Source organism: Felis catus, chromosome B4 (assembly GCF_018350175.1).
Source record: "Felis catus isolate Fca126 chromosome B4, F.catus_Fca126_mat1.0, whole genome shotgun sequence".
NCBI lineage: Eukaryota > Metazoa > Chordata > Mammalia > Carnivora > Felidae > Felis > Felis catus.
The window spans coordinates 87,458,083-87,480,095 of NC_058374.1; the positions used below are offsets into that span (position 1 = coordinate 87,458,083).

At 36.4% G+C, this 22,013-nt stretch overlaps 1 protein-coding gene across 5 annotated transcripts in view; it reads right to left on the reverse strand.

Annotated features, from left to right (window-relative positions):
* TAFA2 (TAFA chemokine like family member 2) overlaps positions 1 to 22,013 on the reverse strand; it is a 514,179-nt gene that overhangs the window by 27,040 nt on the left and 465,126 nt on the right. For all 5 annotated transcript variants that reach the window (XM_045062009.1, XM_023257183.2, XM_019835164.2 and 2 more), the window contains one exon: positions 21,656 to 21,780. In XM_045062009.1, coding sequence (XP_044917944.1) covers positions 21,656 to 21,780 — 125 coding nt within the window. The remainder of the gene's footprint in view (positions 1 to 21,655; positions 21,781 to 22,013) is intronic.

Below are 22,013 nucleotides of genomic sequence, written 5' to 3' on the forward strand. Positions count from 1 at the left end.
ATTTTTGTATATTCATTTTGCATCCTGCAACTTTACTGTATTCATTTATTCTAAGAGCTTTGGTGGAATCTTTAGAGTTTCTAAATATAATACCATGTCATCTGTACACTAACAGTTTCCTCCTCGTCCTTTCCAATTTTGATTTGTTTTTGCCTAATTACTCCACCTAAGATTTCCAATATTATGTTAAATATAAGTGGCAAGAGTGGGCATCCTTTTATTGTTTCTAATCTTAGGGAAAAAGCATTCAGCTTGTCACCATTGAGGATGATGTTAGCTGTGGGTTTGTCATATGTGGCCTTTACTATGTTGAGAGTTTCTATCATAAATGGTTGTTGATTCTGTCAAAAAGCTTTTTCTGCCTCTATTGAGATAATCATATAATATTATTCATCATTTTGTCAATGTAGTGTATTCACATTTATTGATTTGCAGATGGTGAATCATCTTTGCCTCTCTAGAGTAAATCCCTCTTGATCATAGCATATGATCCTTTTAATGTACTGTTGAATTATAATGCCTGAAATTTTATTGAGAATTTTGCATCTATGATCATCAGGGATGTTAGCCTATAATTTTATTTTCTTGTGGCATTTGGTCTTGGTATCAGAGTAATGCTGGCCTCAGAAAATGAGTTTGGAAAAATCCCCTGCTCCTTGATTTTTTGGAAGAGTTTGAGAATAATTGGTATTTAATCCTTCTTTGAATGGTTAGTAGAATTCATCAGGGAAGCTATCTGGTCCTAGACTTTTGTTTATTGGAAAGTTTTTGATTACTGATTCAATCTCCTTACCAGTAATCAGTCTGTTCATGTTTTTCATTTTTTCATGATTCAGTCTTGGTAGGTTGTATGTTTTTCAAAGTTCATCTATTCTAGGTTATCCAATTTATTGGTGTATAATTGTTCATAGTAGTATGTTATTATCCTTTGTGTTTCTGGGGTTTCAATTGTAACTTCTCTTTCATTCCTGATTTTATTTATTTGGGTCCTCTCTTTTTAGTGATAATAGCTAAAGGTTTATTAATTTTGTTTATCTTTTCAAAGAACTATATCTTAGTTTCCCTGATCTTTTCTATTGTTTTTTGCCATTGCTTTTCTTCTAACTTTGGGCTTCATTTGATATTTTTCTTATATTTCTTAAGGTGCACAGTTAGGTTGCTTATTTGAGACCTGCCTTGTTTCTTAACGTAGGCATTAATGGCTATGAACTTCCCTCCTAAAAGTGTTGCATAGGTTTTGCTTTAGCTGTGTTTCATAGTTTTTGGTATGCTGTATTTCCATTTTTATTTGTCTCAAGGTATTTCTTTTCATTTTGATTTTTGACCCATTGGTTGTTCAAGAGCATGTTGTTTAATCTCTACATATTGTTGAATTTCCAGTTTTATTTTTATAATTTCTAGTTTCATTCCACTGTAGTCAGAAAATATGCTTGATATGATTTCAGTAGTCTTAAATTTATTAAGATTTGTTATGTGGTCTAACATATGATCTATCCTGGAGAATCTTCCATGTGCACTTGAGAAAATGTGTATTCTGTTGTTTTTGGATAGAATGTTCTGTAAATATGTGTTATGTCCATCTGGTCTAGGATGTAGGTTAAGTTTGATATTTCTTTATTGATTGTCTATGGATGACCTATCTATTGGTAAAAGCGGAGTATTAAAACCTATTTATTGGATTGCTGTTGATTTCTCTCTTTAGGTCTATTAATTTTTCCTTTGTATATTTAGGTGCTTCTATGTTGTGTGTGTAAATATTTCCAAATGTTACATCCTTTCATTGGATTAACCCCTTTATCAGTATGTAATGCTTTTCTTTGTTTCTTATTACAATCTGTTTTAAGGTCTATTTTGTTTGGTATAAGTATAGCTACCTCAGTTTTTTTTGGTTCCCATTTGCATGGAATATATTTTACCACCTATCCACTTTAAGTCTATGTGTCTCCTTGTATCTAAAGTGAGTCTTTTTTAGGACATATACAGATGGGTCTTATTTTTTATTTCATTCAACCATTCTGTATTCTGATTTTAGAATTAGCCTATTTACAATTAAAGTAGTTATTGGTAGGTATGGACTTACTGCCATTTTGTTACTTGTTTTTCTGGCTTTTTTAAGCTCTTCCCTGTTCCTTTCTTCTTCACTTGCTTTCTTCCTTAATAATTTGGTGACTTTATTGAGTTGTATGTTTAAATTTTTTCTCTTTGTCTCCCAAAGGTTTTTATTCTGTGGTTACTGTGAGGCTTACATATTTGTAATGGTCTATTTTATGTTTGTACTGAAGTTATTATAAGCTTATCTAAAGCTCTACATTTTTTTAAGGTTACTTATGTATTTTAAGAGAGAGAGACAGAGAGTGCACATGTGTGTGCAAAAATGAGGAAAGGGCAGAGAGGGAGAGAGAGAATCCCAATCAGGCCCCATGCTATTGGCACAGAGCCCAATGTGGGGCTCATCTCATAAACTGTGAGATCATGACCTGAGCCAAACAAAGAGTCAGATGCTTAATCACCTGAGCTACCCAGGCACCCCTAAAACTCTACATTTTTACTCTCCAATCCCACTTTTTATGTTTTTGATGTCATATTTTACATAGTGTGTTTTCCTTAACTAATTATTGTACTTATTACTTTGTCTTTTACCCTTCATACTAGCTTTGTAAGTGATTAATGCACTACTTTTTCTTCATATTTACCTTTACTAGGGAGATCTATACTTTTCTTGTTCCTAATTAGAGCTCTTTCTTTTCAACTTAAGTCCCTTTAACATTTTTTTTTTGAAAAGCCAGTTTAATGATGATGAACACTTTTGGCTTTTCCTTGTCTGGAAAACTTTATTGTTTTCTCAATTCTGAATGGTAACTTTGTTGGGTAGAGTGTTCTTGGTTGTCAGGTTTTGGTTTTTGTTTCTTCCTTTCAGCACTTTTATTACATCATGCCATTCCCTCTGGTTTGTCGTTTCTGCTGAAAAATTGATAATTTTATGGGGGGATTCTCTGTACATAACAAGTTACTTTTCTCTTGTTGCTTTTAAGATTCTCTCCTTGCCTTTAACTTTTTAAATTTTAATTATAATGTGTTTGGGTGAGGTATTCTTGAGTTCATCTTATTAGAAATTTTCTGAATCAAAATTATGTTTCCTTCCCCAAGTTAGTAAAGTTTTCAGGCATTATTTCTTCAAATAGGCTTTCTTCTCCTTTCTCTTTCTGTCTTTTCCTTCTGGGACCCTTATAATGTGAATGTTAGTCCACTTCATGTTGTTCCACCAATCTCTTAAACTATCTTCAGTTTTTTAATTATTTTTTTCTTGTTGCTACTCTGATTGGATGTGTCCCACTGCCCTGTTTTTAAGTTACTGATTTCTGTTTTCTGCTTCCTCTAGTCTGCTGTTGAATCTCAATAGTGTATTTTTCACTTCAGTATTGTATTCTCCAGTTCTGTGACTTCTGTTTGGTACCTTCTTATATTTTCTATTTCTTTGTTGAGGTTCTCAGTGTGTTCATCTGTTCTTCTCTTGAGTTTGGTATCTCTGTACCAAATAGTATTTTTATACTATCAGTTTGAATTTTCTATTATATAACATCTCCATTTCATTAAAGTTTTTTCTGAAGCTTTATCATATTCCTTTGTTTGGAACACACTCCTCTCTTTCTTTGCTTTGCTTGACTCTCTGTGTTGGTATGTATGCATTAGCTGAAACAACCACCTCTGAGACTCTTGAAGGAGTGGCCTTATGTAGGAGATTCACCTTATTGCTCAACACTGCCATAGCTTTTGGTTGTCTCTTAGACCTTTGTAATTGTCCAAGCAGCTTATTCTATTTTTATTAGCTCCCAGTGTTTAAGGGTGTGCTACAATCTATGTGTCCCAAAAGGGGGTGGGATCTAGATTCAGCGCCTAGATTCAGGCTAATTGTAAGTGACATCCTTAGACAGCAGATTTTAGAGTATGCAAATATAGTCCTATGTACTACATGTGTAAGCCTTGTTAGCAACCAGAGCCAGGCAACCTGGACGTGGCCACTGGGTGGCAATCACAAAACTCAGGACTCCACACAAGTGTATAAGTTCCTTTCTGGGAGATATTGGTGCTCTAGAGCACAGCAGAGAGGGAGCATAAAGATGGGACCTGCCAGGAAAAAAAAAAAAAAAGTTGGCGACTGAGTGCTGGAGCAAAACATAGGGAGGGTGTGAAAATGGTGCCAGCCAGTCTTCATCCCCAGAAAATATTCCAACAGTGTCCTACATATGTATGTTAAGTGAGATGCCTGCCCCTTAGGCCAACACTTTAATATAAGCAAATGAGACTCTCACTTAAAGTCTGAGCATGATCTGCTACCTTTCAGCAGGGCCCTGGGGCAGGTGACTCCAAGTGCACAAGCCCTTTAAGACGCATTTCCCAATTCATTGCAGCCTTGTGGGTCTTATGAACAACAGCTCCGTTGTTTTTCAAAGCTAGATGTCTTGGCAGTTTGTCTCTCAGGTGTGTCTCTCTTAAAAGTTAGTGTATTCAATGTAAGGTTCAAACCCTTTGCTCCTCAGGGAAAAGCTCCAGGCTTGGAATTCTTTCCCAGTTGTGGGTTTGCTAGGCCAGGGATGAGGTTGATAGTGAGATTGTGTCCTGGTCTGTCCTACCCACTTTAATGTGGGTTTTTTTTTCTTGTTTGCCCAGTGTGTAGGAGTTATTTAGCCAGTCTTGAGGATTTGTTTAAAAATCTCTTCCATATATATAGACTTAGTGTGTCCATGGAAGGATCTTCCTATGTTGCCATCTTGAACCAGAACTCCTAGAGAAAAACTCCACTTTTTGGACCTGCTGCAGTTGGGTATATCCATAACAGTTTTGATCAAGAATTGTGGTCAGATTTGTTGCTTCAGGGCTGATTGCATAATTGCTAGTACAAACCCCTCCAGAATTATCTTTCCTTCTACCTTGGAAAACAACAACATGCCAGACCATGTCTGCACTTTGGTCTTAGTTATGGAAAGAGGATGACCCAGAATTGACACTTTGAGGCCCTCTATGATGAGAATTTAGCCTTAATAAGACATAAATCTTTGCTTTAAATTACAGATGTTTGAAGCTCTTTTTTTTTTTTTTTTTCGCTTTTTAGGCTAATCTGACTAATGCAGAGTCCATCCCATCAGATCATGTGTTGGAACATCTCCTGGGCAAAAACAATGTCTTACTCATATATTTATATCCATAGGATTTAGTGTAGACCCTGACATATAGTAGGTATTCAATATTATTTTAATAACTGAATATCTGTTTAATCTTTATCAGCACAACATTAAAATGAGGTACAATACCTACAGTTTTAGGGAAACAGTTTATAAACAGCACTGGAAAATTCTGTAATTCATGGAAATCAAGTCAGGGGAACCTGAGTGGCTCTATAGGTTGAGCATCCGATCCTGGCACAGGTCATGATCTCACTGCTTGTGAGTACTAGCCCCAATCGGACTCTGTGCTGACAGCTCAGAGCCTGGGGCCTGTTTCAGATTCTACGTCTCCCTCTCTTTCCACCCCTCCCCTGCTCATGTGTGCACTTGCTCTCTCTTTCTCTCTCTTTCAAAAATAAAATAAACATTAAAAATTTTTAATAAAAAAATCAAGTCAGAAACCTGATCAAAAGGGGTTATTATATGGATGCCTAAAACAAAGTCACTGAACTACAATTATAAATTTTGTATAGACCTTCTATTATGCAAAAACAACAGTTGTCAATTGAAAGTCCTAGAGAAAAGTTTACTTAAGTGATTTACAATGCATTTCTAGTCTCCACTTGAATACTGGTGCATTGGTTATAATTCTGCATGCCCATGGCTAGTTCAAAAGGTCTTTTCTTCATCAGATACTAAGTACCTTGTTTGGTTTTTTTTTCCTTGTTTTCATCTTAGTACAAAAGTTCTTCCCGATGGATGTGTATAACGCATGGGTCTTGATGAATTGGTATTGTTTCCCTCATGAAAGCTGCAAGTTCCTCACATTATACCCTGTGAAAACTACTACCAGTATTTTATCTGACTTCTAACTATAGAAATGTCTTAACTTTTAGTGGTGGGTCTAGTTCTTTAGCCCTTGTAATTGTATATAGATGATTATACACACACACAGTGTTGAATATTCACAATATTTCTTCTAAGAATATCAACTATGCAGTCATAACATTTGAAGAACAAATGACAATCATGTCAATATTAGTCAAAACTGAGAAAATATTGGGAGAAAATATATTTACATTATAATGGTTACATGGCACCTAGAGTTTTTATACTTCTTGTGAACAGTATATTTATTTGGAGAGTGTATAATCTTTGGTATCAGAATGGTGTTTGACCTTTGTCACTTACTAATTATATAACTTTAAGAAAGTTAATTTCTCTGGGCCTCTTTTTCTCATCTGTACTAAGGAATAAGAAAACTTAAAATGCCAATGTGGTAATTACTAGAAATATTTTGTTGAGATGATATAGCATAGTACCTGGCAAAAGTTGTAACTCATCAAAGACAGGTATTATTATCAATGTGATTGCTATTTCATATCTTCTATTTTTTAATACTGTTGCAAATAAAATATCCAAATGTATTAGGACAGGAGGGCAGCCTTTTGTTCTAATTAAGATTTTGAATGGATAAGGTCCACCCACATTATGGAGGATAATCAGCTTTACTCAAAATTCACGGATTTAAGTGTAAATCACATCTAAGAACACCCTCACAGAAGCATCTAGAATAATGTTTGACCAAATATCTGGGTATTGTGACCCAGATTAACACACAAGATTAACTGTCACAAAAACTAATTTGTTGCCTTTGACTTTCTGAACATATGATTCCTATACTTTACCATCTTGTGAATAAATAAGATTATCTGATGACTAAGCAAAAACTACAATACTTGTTGAACTTCTCTCTAGTGGACATTGAAAGTGACACTCCTAATGAGATCATTCCTCTTATAAAACCTATTAAGAGGTAGTTGACATCTGCATTTTGAATAGGGATTAGTCTATTTTTGTGTTTGGTTTATAGAGCTCTCATTTTGTACTAGATAAGAAGAGAAAAGAAGGCAAGTGCTCTGGAGAATGTAGTATTTCTATTCCAAATAATGAATGGCATCACTAATACCCTATCCTCATGTTAGCAAAATCTACCTAGTAGCACTCTGGAAGAGCACAGCATACTCGGCAAGCATTCGTCATGACACACAGTTGGTGTGCATGTGTGAGGATGTGGCTGAGAGAACCACAGTGAAGAAAAGTGTAAGGATGACATTAGGTTTATAAGGCTTGTGGTACCTTGACGTCACTGCACAGCAACCAGAGCGACTCTCCTGGGGAAAATGGTGAATTAAAAATCACCTGATCCATCCTGACAATGTCTTCATCTTTCTGTAATCTCAGTAACTTCAGAAAGGCTGAATCCTCAATGAGAGGTTACTGGTACTACCAAAAATAATTCTACCCTAGATTTTTTTAGATCACTGATAGGAACACTTTCCTTCCATGTTATGATACCGGTGGTATCATATAGCAAAGTTATATAGTTTCACTGACTAGGGTCTCCTTAAACCACCACATAAGTGTAATATCAATTTGTCAAGATTAACATTAACAGCCTTTATTCTAAACCTGTTCATAAGGAATCCCCTTACAGCTCCTATAAGAAATCCTTATAGTTAAATGTTAAAATGTGGAGGCAGATAGTTCACATCTATGTTACATATGCAAGGGTACTCTCAACAAGTTGATTTCATTTGTGAAATTTAATCTCAAACAGTGGCTGACTGTCTGCCAGACATTTGCCTTCAGTAATCTTGCAAATCAGTCATATGTTGTAATTGAAGTTGGAGGCTGAGATTTCTAATCATGATACCTGTTTAAATTTTTCTGTCAGCCAAAGTGTCTACGGAGAATATTCAATTTTATTTCTTTCAAGACAGTATAAAAACATCTCAGTATATGAATCCTAGAAACAGTCTGACCAAATCAACTCTCCCCACAATTATTCCAACAGCTCTTGCCAGAAGAGTTATTCTGAAGTTGCAAAGTAGAGATTGTATTCAATTATTTCCAAACGTCCTTAGAAAATGAATTTACACTACCTAGTATGGTCTATTCTGTCTCTCTCACTCATATTCTTTTCCAAGTCCTGTAAAAGAAAACTAGGAGATATAAGGTAAAGGTAAAATATGTGTGCCACCAGAAGAGAACAAGCAATAAAAGGTGAAGTAGTCAAGAGTAAGCAGAACCCTACAGAATAGTCCTTTATTGACTTTGGGCTAATCCCACCATACATCATGGGAACCCAACATTGCTACTTAATATAAGAGCAAAACCCAATAATACTAAACCACAAGAGCTAAAGGTATATTCAACAGCTAAATAACTCTCATCTTTATTAAGTTCAGTATTAACCATTACAAGAAATAAAATTCCTAGCTTAATATAAATGATAAAAATACTTATTTCTTTATTTTAATTTGGCAATTTGAGTATTAGATCTTTTCAGCTGAATGGCTGACTTTACTTTAAAATATATTAATTGTGGGGCACCTGGGTGGCTCAGTCGGTTGAGCATCCAACTTTGGCTTAGGTCATGATCTCACAGGTCATGGGTTTGACAGCTGACAGCCAGAGCCTGGAGCCTCCTTTGGATTCTGTGTCTCCCTCTCTCTCTGCTCCTTCCCAGCTCATGCTCTGTCTCTCTCTGTCTCCCAAAAATAAATAAATGTTAAAAAAATGAGAAATAAATAAAATATATTGTTTTTAAAGTGTTATTTTTTTAAAAAATTGTTAATGTTTATTTGTATTTTTGAGAGAGAAAGAATGAGCAGGGGAGGGGCAGATAGAGAGGGAGAAACAGAATCTGAAGCAGGCTCCAGGCTCCCAGCTGTCAGCACAGAGCCTGAAGTGGGGCTCAAACTCACAAACCACAAGATCATGACCTGAGCTGAAGTCAGATGCTTAACCAACTGAGCCACCCAGGTGCCCCATGTTTTTAAAGTGTTCTATAAGCTAAAAGCATTAATAAATGTGTACACTGTTGTGAGGCTCCAGTATTATTTCATGGCCACAATCTTAAACTATTTTTTATTTAATCAGTTACTATTACCCTCCCATATATAAAATCCTTCTTTCCCCCTCTCCTCTCTTCCCTATTTTGTAACTGGTAGGAAACTTTAAAATGATTTAAAAATCTGATCTGAGAAGTTTTACTTATGCGTCTATTCAAATTATTTCTTCTTGTTTCAGTTTTGGTAGTTTGTATGTTTCTAGGAATTTGTATATTTCTTCCAGATTTCCCAGTTTGTTGGCATATAATTTTTCATAATATTTTCTTATAATTATTTGTAGTTCTGTGGTGTTGGTTGTGATATCTCCTCTTTCATTTGTGATTTTATCTATTTGAGTCCTTTCTCTTTTCTTTCTGGTAAGTCTGGCTTGGGGTTATCTGTTTCATTCTTTCAAAGAATCAGTTCTTAGTTTCATTGATCTGTTTCATTCATCTGTTTTTTATTGTTGTTTCTATATCATTCATTTCTGTTCTAATCTTTATATTTCCCTTCTTCTGCTAACGTTAGGCTTTATTTGCCATTCCTTTTCTAGCTCCTTCAGGTATAAGGTTAGGTTGTGTTTTTGAGACTTTTCTTGCTTCTTTAGTAGATGTGTATTGCAATATACTTCCCTCTTAAGATGGCTTTTCTCCATCCTAAAGGTTTTGAACTGTTATGTTTTGATTTTCATTTGCTTCCAATGTATTTTTTAAATTTCTTCTTTAATTTCCTGGTTAGCCATTCATTCTTTAATAGGATATTTTAATCTCCATGTATTTGTGATCTAAATTTTTTCTTGTGTTGACTTCAAGTTCCATAGTATTGTGTTCTGAAAATATGCACGGTATGACTTCAGTCTTTTTGTGGTTTTGAGGACTGCTTTGTGACCCAGTATGTGATCTACTCTGGATAATGTTCCATGTTAACTCAAAAAGAATGTGTATTCCACTGATTTAGGATGAAATGTTTTGAATATATCTGTTAAGTCCATTCAATCCAGATTGCCATTCAAATTGTTTCCTTGTTGATTTTCTGCTTAGATGATCTTTCCATTGCTGTAAGAGTAGGGTATTAAAGCCCCATACTATTATTTTATTATCAGTGAGTTTCTTTACATTTGTTATTGATTGATTTATATATTTGGGAGTTCAAGTTTGGGGCATAAATATTTACAATTGTTAGATCTTCTTGATGGATAGACCCCTTAATTATGATAAAATTCCCTTCTTCATCTCTTGTTATAGTCTTTGTTTTAAAATCTAGTTTGTCTAATATAAGTATGGCTACTCCAGCTTTATTTCTACATCCATTAACATGATAGATGGTTCTCTATCCCCTCACTTTCAATCTGCAGATGTCTTTAGCTCTAAAATGAGTCTCTTGTGGGCAACATACAGATGGGCCTTGTTGGTTTTTTTTGTTTGTTTGTTTGATACCCTATGTCTTTTGATTGGAGCATTTAGTCCATTTATATTCATAGCAATTATTGTGTTACCTATAAAGTTGGTGTTCCTGGTTATGTTCTCTGTTCCTTTCTAGTCTTCATTGATTTTGGTCTTTTATTTTCCCCATCAAAGAGTCCCCTTTAATATTTCTTGCAGGGCTAGTTTAGTGGTCACAAACTCCTTTAGTTTTTGTTTGTCTGGAAAACTCTCTCTCTCCTATTCTGAATGACAGCCTTGATGGATATTCTTGGTTACGCCACTCTGTTCAAACCTGCCACATTTCTGTGGACACATCTGTGAACCTGATCTGTCTTCCCTTGTAGGTTAAGGACTCTTTTTCCCTTTCTGCTCTCAGGATCCTTTCCTTGTTTGTGTTTTTGTGAGTTTGACTATGATATGTCTTGGTTATGGCTGTCTTTTGTTGAATTTAGTGGGAGCTCTCTGTGCTTCCTGGATTTTGATATCTGTTTCCTTCTCCAGATTAGAGAAGTTTTTATTATAATTTGATTAAATCTCCTTTTTTCTTTCCCTCTTTTTTTTAGCTTCATTATTTTCCATAATTTTATCTTCTATATCACTCATTTGTTCCTCCACTTTGTCCATCCTCTAGTTCTTTTATCTCTGCAGTAAGGGATTTTCTAATGTCTTCTATGCTTTTCTCAAACCCAGCTAGTATCCTTGTGATTGTTGTTTTAAATTCTGGTTCAGACATCATCTTTGTATCTGTATTGATTAAATCCTTGGCCATGACTTCTTCCTCCATCTTCTCATTTTGTGTGGGTCATCACTGTTTTTCGTATGTGTTAAGAAAGCCTGTTGTATTTGGGCTGCTGAGAGTAATGGCTATAGTAAGAAGAGGTCCAGAAACAAAAAAATTTTAAAAAATTAAAAAATAAAAAACAGGAAGCTAAAATCTATTTCCCCTAGAGCTGAAGCTTTGCAGCACTCTATGATCAGTAAACTTGATGCATGGGAGGGGTCTGTGCTGGTGTTCTGGGGGTAGAGCTTGCTGTGCTGATTCATGCTCTAGTGGAGGGCACGGCGGGGGCGGGGAGTGATGTAAGCAACTCTGGCCTCCACTTGGGGGTGCTGTGTTGCAAACTAAAGTTGGTCACTGCTGATGGTGGTGGCGGGAGGGGAGAGAATGGTGTGTCCCTGCCCTCTCATCCTTAGAGCAGGGAGTTCATGCCTGCTACCTCTTACTGCTACTCTCACCTCTCTTCCGTCAGATCCCTGGCTTCAATGAGCTGTCTGCCTGCCAGGCAGCACAGTACTCCTATTTTTTTTTTTTTTATCTCAGGTGTGTTGTTGTGTTTCAAAACTCCAAATCTTGGGGACCCACAATGCAGACCCGCACTGATCCTCTGGGAGAGGGTCTGGTTACACGTTTGTTGTTTCCTGGTTTGTCCCAAAAAAGTGGTCCCACCTCAGTGCAGCAGTTCAGAGTTTATGGTAAAACACAACACAAAGCCAGCAAAGGTTTGTTTCCCTCAGCCAGTGTCTTTCTTCCTATACTAGGAAACAGGGCAGCAGGTTGACATCACCAGTTCTTTTTGTCCCTGGAGAGGCCATGTCAGCACTCGCAAATGTACTCCAAACAGGGGAACTATTTCTCCTCAGGGGGCTCAGGGGATCCTTAGACCATACTGCCTGCTTCCAGGTCTCTGCCAAACCCACCAGGCATGACCCTGGTGATGGTGTGGACTTCTAAAACTTCAGACTTTCAGCTCTGCTGCTTATAACTTGTAGTATTCAGCCCCTCTCCTTTTTTCAGTCAGTGGTTTTGGGGAAAAGTTTTTCTTGTGCAATTTCCCCATGTACTTTTACTCTCTTTACCTCTCTCTTGCTCCTCTGTCTCTGATAAGGGCTCCCTTCCCTCCACAGCACTCGCAATTCTTTTCTTCCCCAAATTAACTCTCCATAACTCCCGTCTTCCACAATGTGCCATCTTTTTCTATCTCTAGTTGTGCAGTTTTACTCTCAGTCCTTGGATCAATTTCTTGGGTGTTCAAAATGATTTGATATTTATCTAGGTGTATTTGAGGGATGAGGCAAGCCTAAGGCCCCCTACTCCTCTGCCATCTTAATCTTCTCATTCTGCTAGACTCTTATTTTAAAAATGTTTCTTTTATTACATTCTACTTTAAATAGATGTATATTCGACAGTATTTTCAATGGTTTGTCAATAGTACCATACAATGAGGAAGCAAATTTTAAGATTATGAGAGTAAATCATATTCAACTAACAGATCGTGAACTTCTAATATTTCTTGCAAATGTCATGTTCAGAAAGAAATTTAAAGTCCACATAATCTGGTAGGTTCTATGTATTTGTTGTATAAATTGATGGCCCTGGCTCCCTGGAACTCTCTCTTTCTGCATTTTCTAAGACTCTACGGTCTCTTCGTTTTCCAGTCACTCTGTCCACATTTCATGTTCCTAAGCAGGGACCTTCTTATGAATTACCTGAGAAAATGTCTTTGATTCTCTTCTCTCTCAACAAATTCCTTCTCTGACAGCCTTCAGAATCATTTCCTCATCATCTAGGGGATAACTGTTCTCAAACTTCTGTCTTCATCTCTAAGGCTGTATATCAAACTGTCCAGTCAATCTCCATCTCATTGTGTCCTTGTCAATTAATATCACCAAATAGGTTAGGCCAAAAATAGGGACCTTTCTGAAATTTTCCTTTCACTATATTCTTATATAAAATTGCCAAACCCTATTGATTCTACTTCTTAGGCTATGACACCCTCAGTGTGTCACTTTCCTATCTTAGTTCAGGCCCATCATCGCTTATTCCTCTCAACTCCTTGCAGGTGACACATTGCCAACAAATAGATTTTCTAAAGTGTAAACCACATATCTTCTCTTCTCATTAAGGTTTTTCAGTGGTTTATCATTTCTTAGAGATTAACATCGAATCATTTAGCATGGCATTTTAAAAAACTATTATGATAAAAACTCAACCTGCCATGATTCCCCTCACACACACATGAACTGATTTCTATTCCATGAGCAAAGAAAGACATGATCTTCTATACCTCCCTGCCTTTGCATAAGCTGTTTTGTGGTGGTGGTGGGATAGTAAACTAGCCCACTCTAAATTTCTGCACATCCTTTAAGTCATAAATTGATGACTTGTAGAAATATGGAATTTACTTTTTCCCAAGGCAGCCCATTCAACATCATCTAGAGCTGACACCATTAGAGTTATTCCTTGCCCTTAATTGTACTCCTTGTGGTCATGCAGAACAAGTCTAATGTTTTTCTTTTATGTGATCTTCAAATAATTTAAAACATGTTACTCCTAGTGCTTCTGTTCTCTGACGTAACTATCCACAAAATCCTTTACACAAGCTTTCTTTTTCCCCTAGCCCACTAAAACTTAGCATCCAGAACTTTATCATGGTCAGACATGGTCTCTGGGGTACACAGTAGAGTGAAGCTTGACTCCGCTCTTTGTATTATGCACACCTCACATTATTCACAAGTGGATTGCTCAGCAGAGAGCCGGGATTCATGCTCATCCTAGAGAGAACTGGGAATTAGGCCACAGTTTTGTTTTCTTATGCAATCTCTGCACCAGTCATAAAGCATTTGAAATTCTGAGCCTGTGAGAAAATTACCTTTTATTTCTCAGCTGTATCTTCATCCTGTTGGCCAAAGTAAGAAAATGAAATTGGATCTGAAATCACTGATTAAGAGTTGTAGATTCCATGTAAATTGTATGAAGAGTAGAGAAGAGAAAGAAGTATGGGGGATGTATACAGTGAAGATTATCTATGGTTTTTGACAGAGCTGTCACCCACTATGGGAAAAGGAGAAGGCATAGAAACCCCACTAGGTAGGGTGCCTTGGAGAGGAGAACGTAATATTCAAGTCCTTTGAGGTAGTGTTCTTCATTTATTAAGGCACTACAGATAACCAAAAACAGGCTTGCCTCTCTGAGGGATAGTTACCTCTGAACAAACATCAAGCTCTTCCATATTAAAAAATGTATCCCTCACAGAAGTTTAATCCTCAGATAAGAGAGACGGATGTGGTCCTCACCACTTAATTCACAGAACATAAGCAAGAACCTAAGGATGTACCTCATAGTTGCTAACGAACTTGTACCATGTCCCAACTTGATTCTATTACCATGTGTGAACATTCACAATTAATGTTAAGATTATAATCACAATATTCAGAATAACACAAATAAACGCTTGGCTCAAATACTATAGAAGTATTTAAATCTTAAAGGAACTTCAACGTATTCATATGTTGCCCATTTTTCATTTTAATTATAAAACTATAGGCCTGATTTTGGAAATATAGCCCTGATGATATGTATTTTTAAGTCTTTGCATTAATTTCCAATAACTCTCTAAAGAAATACCAAGAGAGACACTTCTGGCCCTATTATTCTTAAGTAAGGAGCTCTTAAATTTAAAACACCAGGTTTAAATGTTACTTTTACCAGTGCTGCTACATGGACACTAGCTTGTTTTCCTACCGACCTTTGGATTCATTATCTAATTGAGTGGGAAAAGTCCTTCAGTATATTAATCCATTTCTGTCTGCATCTCTTTAAAAAAATATATTATAGTAATTATATAGTCCCTTATATACTTTTCCAAATGTCCCTACTATTTGAAATTTTAAATCTTTTGTGATATTAAGGTCACTTAATGTGTGTATTTCTTACCTAATACTTTTTACCTACTCTTCTTAATAAATATCAAGTTCAAGATGTTCTACTGTATTTATTTCCATTAATTAAAGGACCTAGACTTAGCAGTATTAATGCAAAACATAAGACATGCTCTGCCTACAATTGTCTCCATCTCCTCTACTGGCAACTTCGTCATTCTGCGTGCTCAGGACAAAAATTTCAGTCAGTCGTGATAGGCCTCTATTACCCTTCCAATCCTAAACTTAAGCCTCGCTCACTGCACTCCAGCCACAAGCACCACTGCTGTCCCTTGAATGTGATATTCCCACAGCAGGTCCCAGGTCAGGTCCTTCGTACCTGTTCTTCTCTTTACCTGGAAAACCTGTCCTCTAGGTAGCCATGTGCCCCATTCCCTCACCTCCGCCAGGACCTCAGTGAAATATGCAAACTTCCTCCTCTGCACTGTCCATTTTCTTCCATGGCACTTATCACCATCTACCATACTATCTACTTCACCTACTTATTGTCTCTCTCTGCATGATAGGTACAATTCTAAAGATGGACCCCCAAGATTACTGTCCCCTAGTTACTGAAATAACTTTGTAAGGGACTTTGTAAGCTCTCTAAAGTTGCTAAACAGCTGACCTTAACATAGGGAGATCATCTGGGTTATCTGTGTGGAGCCAATGTAATTATACCTGGCCCTCAGAAGCAGAAAAGTAAGGCAGAAGACATATGGGGGTCAGAGAGATTCAAGGTATGAGAAAGACTCCATATGCAGTGGCTGGTTTGAAAATGAATGAGTGTGATGCGGAAAGCAGGCATTCTGACTGAGGTGAGAGAGGCTCCCTAATGACAACTACTAGGAGAACAGAAACCTCATTCCTGCTTGTACAAGGAACCAAATACTGTCAACAACCTGAATGAGCCTAGAAGCAGAGTCTCCCTAGAACCTCCAGACAGAAGCACAGCCCTGCTGTGAAAAGATGAAACACATCCTGCGATTTCAGCCTTGTGAAACCCAGAGCCGATAAATAACTGAACCATGCTGTGCCGAGTCTTACCAACAGAGAATAAATGAATGTTACGGTAAGTCACTACATTTGCTAAGGGTGCAATAGAAAACTAGTATACCCTATTAGAATATAAGCTTTATGAGGGCACGGATTCCCATCTGGGATTTTTTTTTTCCATGCTGTGAATAGCACCTCACAACAATAGACAATAAATACTTGTTGAATGAATGACTATACACAGCATATGCATTCTTTCCCATGAAATCTGTATTTTACAAGATGATAACGTTTTTTGACCCCAAAACATTGAATGAAAATATTTAAAACTAAAATGTAAAAGGTGGATTGATTTGAAAACTGTTTAATCAGTAGTCTGTATCTCTGCAAGTTAGTGGCGACCAGTTGCCACTTCCTAAAGCACTGGTTTTCAAAATGCATATCCTAACAGGTCATAAAATCGAGTTATGGGGTTGAGATAGGTAGGAAGAAAATAAAACCAAAAAATTAGAACTTTAACTTCAGTGTGGGATGTATGAGTGTGTGTATTCTGGGTCACACTGTAGGATGTATTTCTTACTGTAGAAACGTACCGGCAAAATAATTGGAAAACAACAGCCCTAAAGGTCACTGCACTCTGTGCTGTGGACCAGGATGCAATTTAGGGCCTGACCAGAGGTGAGATGAAGACAAATGAATGGTGAATGTGTCTGTTACAAAAGAGTTGATCAGGAAAGAACTACACTATGCTAAGTCTGTGATTAAATTTGCAAGGCAAGAGAGAGCACTATGGTTGAAGTATTCACACAAATTGCACCATGTTAAAGTGAAGAAATGAACCCTTTTCCTCGTGTGATGTTTTTTTGTTTTGTTTTGCCTTGGGGCTGGAATGGTGCCTCTGGACACTGTTCAGACCCCCCTAACAAAGAACAGTCAGTGTTCTTGGTATAAAATCCAACAGCATCTGGAAGAGGAAGACTTGAGGCTTTCATTAGCAAAGCATCTAAGATGCTGTTTCTCTCTTCCCTTACAGGGAAGGATTAAAAACCTAATACCTATCTATCTTCTGAGATTAGCCAGTTATTAGTGTCATATAAATTTAGCAGGAAAGGAAGTTAGAAATTTCCTTGGCACGTGGAACCAAAAAATAAATACTGGTTAGAGGAACTGGAAATTCAATCTAACTCAATATTCTCATTTATTTTGCAGATGACGAAGCTGACCCAAAGGCTTACACTATCCCCATTATTATAACAATGTTACTCTTATATTTATCCATGATTCCAGTGCTGTCTGTGGACTGCATATGGATAACAAATATAAGGATAATGCAACTGTATGCTCTTCATTCCCCTTCTCAAGGGCATACTTCTGGCTGATAGGGCTCACACCATGTATCTTTGTACCCTCATTAATGCCTATTGTGGTTGGGGAACTAAGATAATACCTGCAGTCCACTTAGCAGAGTGCCTAGTACACTATAAAAGCTAAGTAAATACCAGCATATATGCTTTTGTGGCTTCGACTGTAATAAGAGCATTATTACTATAGAATGTTTATGCATGGGGAATTCTTAACAGCTGTTGATTTTCATTGCATTATACGACAAAAAAAAAATCATGCTTTATCCACTTATATTCAGAGACATTAGAAAACTAGAGTTTTTATCTCCGTAATGCACTTTAAATAAATTAGTAAAGATGAAAGAATTCCAATTAAAAATCACCCAGAAAATTTCTTATGTGAAAAATAAATAGACCTAGGATTTATGATTCATAAAGATAATATTTCTAATGAAAATATAAAATCTTGCATATTATGAAGTTCATCTTTCTTTAGGTAAGAATCAGACTTAATGCTACATGACCATTGGCATTTAGAGTTTCGAGCCCATACCCAAGGCCATGGGCTCTGAATTCTAAAAGCAAAATGTGAGTTCCTTTAGGAGATGTTCCACAAAGAAAGAATATCAAAACATTAAAATAAGTGAATCATAGTCTGTTTTTTTCTGAGGATCCAACAATGTTATCAAAGATTTTTTTTTTTCCCTCAAATCTTACAGCTCTATAGCACCTTTCCCCCCTGCTACTTTTGTATGATAGAATTAGCGTATAATTATGTGCTCTTTCACACTGGAAAGACTATTCTTTTATTAATGACTCTTTGAAAAAGTTCTTTATTATTTATCTTTGAAAGTGAGTTTGAAATCAAAAGGCTCTCATGACTTTTCCTTTCCTTCTTTTGAGCTTAGCAGTTCTTAAAAGTAATACAATAGGTGGTTATGGATGTCACAGGCAGTCCTAAGTTTCCATTTTTAAGATGAGAAATCAGGTTCCGGAAACAAATGTTGCATCCTCTTTTCCCTCCATATTAAATGTTTGAGGTGTCGAAGAACATGTATGCAAAATATTGATGTTCCAAAAAGTCTATCTGCCTTTTCTCTCCCTTGTCAGGACAAATAGAAAATGGGTCAGAACAATAAGAAGGGGGATATAATTCACATTTTGTAGTAGGCAAATTCCAAATTAGTCTTAAATGAGGGATTCACCCAGCCCATAATCTGTAGTCAATTCTGGAAGGTACCACTGTATCTCTGTGGAGGCTAAGCAAGCCTCATTGCTGTTTTTGGCTGACTGCTTTTTTTCTAACATTAGGCTTACCAGAGTACTCCAGATTGAATATGGGCAATTAAAAGGGAGGGTGTACATTATTGCAAATTTTAATCATTTCTCGAGCCATTTTGCTTGCAGTGATAATCCCACATGACCAACATATCTTGCATAAGAAACTCAAATGACTCTTGGCCGCAAGCAGCTCTTCAGTTACTTTGTAACCTATTCCTGCTTAATTTCTTGGACTTTCCCCACTTGTGGCCAGGACCTGCCAAATCAGGGCTTCAGTGGCTGCTTGGCTCCCCACAGCCATGGCTAACTTATCTAAGACTGGCACATGAACAATAATGCCAATGACTCAAGTGATGATCAGAATCTTCTCAATTACACTGCTGCTATTTATGCATGGCAGAAACTCTCTCTGTCCAACACTTCCACTGTGTGCAAAGTAATACTGTGCCAGAACTATTTCAAAAATGTGTATCTCCTATGTTTTTGGTACTATTTCAGTGGAGAGAGAATAATAATAACCTGATGACCTTGGAAACTTTGTTTTTGAGGCCTCAGGGAAATTTACCCAAATTTTTTTGTGAGCCAAAAAACATTCCAAATCGCACATCTTTTTGCCTAGCCATTTGGAATGCCATGATATCCCTTTAGTTGGAAATGTCTACATAGCTGCATTCTCACCAGCCATCTTTTGCTTTTGAAGAAAAAAATAATAGTTTACTTTGATTGTACTCAAGAAATTCCATCTTTCAAGATCACTAGTCTTATATATGATGATTTTTTCCTTTTTAAATGAGAAGAGTTGCCTGAGTCCTCCCTCAAATATCTTCAGTGAGGCCCTCCTTTAACAGATCTTCAGGGCAAAAGAGACGAAATATAAACAGAAAGTACAAGCCACTATATGTGACATCACACCTTATAACTAGAACAAAATGGAGGATCTAGATATGGTCTTCCTCACTCACAAGTTCTTAGCCTGTCATCCAACTTGTTTAATTATATTATGAAAGCCAGTTAAACCTGAAGAATTTCAGAGACTCAATTTTACCTTTGGACTGCTGAGACTAGGGCCCAGCAGGGAGTGAAGCAACCACTTGTAAAACAATTTACTATGAGAATTTCCATCCCATGGTCTTGACCTTTTCATTTCAATGATCCAGAAAGTTAAAGGTCTACCTGATATGAATAGAACGATAGGAAACTTTCCTCACTATTACTTAAGAATAAGTTAAATTATCCAGTTTCAACTACGGTTTAAGAGATTAGATTCTGGAATGAGCCTGCTTGGTTTGAACTCTGGCTTCCCTGTTAATTAGCTGGCTGACCTTGGGAAGTCACTGAAGATTCTGAAACTTTGGTTTACTCATCTGTAAAAAGGAGATAATAATATTATCTTCCTCACTGGGCTGTTAAGAGGATTAAATGAGCTCAGTCACATGAGGTACTTTGTTCGGTTTATGGCATATGTTTTAAGTATCCAATAAATGTTAGCTTCCCCATGTCCACCGAAGTAATAAAAAACTAAGTTTAGTTGTAGAGTGCTTTTTTTTTTTTTTTAATTTGCTTCAGAATCTCAAATCTTCAGTGAATTTCCATGAGTGCTGTTTTGGACTAAGAATTAACAGTGTTAGGAAGGAAATATTTCCATGCTATAAATAACTTATAAGGAAATTTTATATTGCCAGGATGTTTTTTAACAAATCAATATAGTTGATATCATGTGCTGACTGAATAATACAATTATTCTAATTAACTAATCATGCAGTCCATGGGTTTTGTAAGTGTGTCAGCATTTAGCCAAATGATACAGTCATGAATAATTTGACAAAGAATAAAGTTACTATTTTTGCTGTTGGAAACTTAGTTTTGTGTATGTGTGAACAGTCAATGCACTAAACATGTTATTCAACAGACTGAATTATATATCTCATGGGATTTTAAAAATAATCCTCTTGAATGGGTCCAGACAAGGTTTTTAAAAAAACTGCTATTATTAAACACTATGGTAAATTAACCAGTCTCTGGTTTTATGTTACTTTTTATAAAGTATCACCTTATATCATTATTCTGTTCTTGTCTCCAATTATCCAATTCTAATCAATAGTCTGCTTTCCCCTCAAAGCAAAAAGCAAAACAAGACAGAACTTTCATTTGCTGATTCTACAAAGAATTTAAATTCTGCCAGTCCAGAATATCCATGGAGCTAATTAGGAAATTAGAGAATAAATCTAACCATTATTCACTTCTCTACCATGTCCCAGAAGTCAATCATTGCAAAATGAAATACATCATTGTCTGAAGAGTATTCCTTTCATATTGACCCTGAGATTTAGAAACTACTCTAGGTAACTCATTACAATGATTACAGAGTTAACCATTAGAAAACTATTTACTGACCCAGAAATCAGGGAGATCAAAATAATTACTTTCATGAAAATGAAAGAATCTTCACTGGGAAATTGAAATAAGGTTTGTTTTGGTTTTGGTTTTTTGGGGTTTTTTTCCCAGAATTTATTCAAATTACTGTCCATTAGAATTAAGGATTGGGGTTACCTTCCCAGCATTTAACATGCATCCTCAGGGGATTTCACATTACTGTAAGTATCTCATGAAGGAACAAATAACATTAATTTATTAAATAACATGACAGTTTATGGAAATCTATAGAAGATGTTATTCTGAGTGAAATAAAAATGTGCTATGAGAAAATGAATTAGGAAGAAAATGGAGGGGGTGGGCAGGAAATGTAGTATGGAAAACTCTTCATTCTACAACCATCACTTAACCATGTTACTACACTTTCCCATGCTCTATAAATTCAGAGACCTTTTGCTTTCCCAAGCTGGCTGTCCACTTACCCTAGTTGTTTTCACTTTATTCCCAGAGGAACAGCTCCATCCTTTCCGATCCGGAAGAACTTTACATTCCTCTCCCTCAAGACATGGCTGCATATGGCACCACCATTTCTGTTCCACTATTGAAGCTACAGGAGATAGAAAAATCAATTCAGTGTTTTCTATTTGGACTAGTTAATTCTCTGAATGTACATTTAAAGAGGAAAAAAGGGCACCAATTTTCTCCATCACTGGGTAGATTGGGTTTTGAAGCATGCTTCTCTTTTTGTCCAAAGGGGCTGAATATTTCTAGATTTTCTGACTAAAAGAATTTTTAATTTCTATTTTAGTTTATTGTGGTGAGAACACTTAACATGAGCTC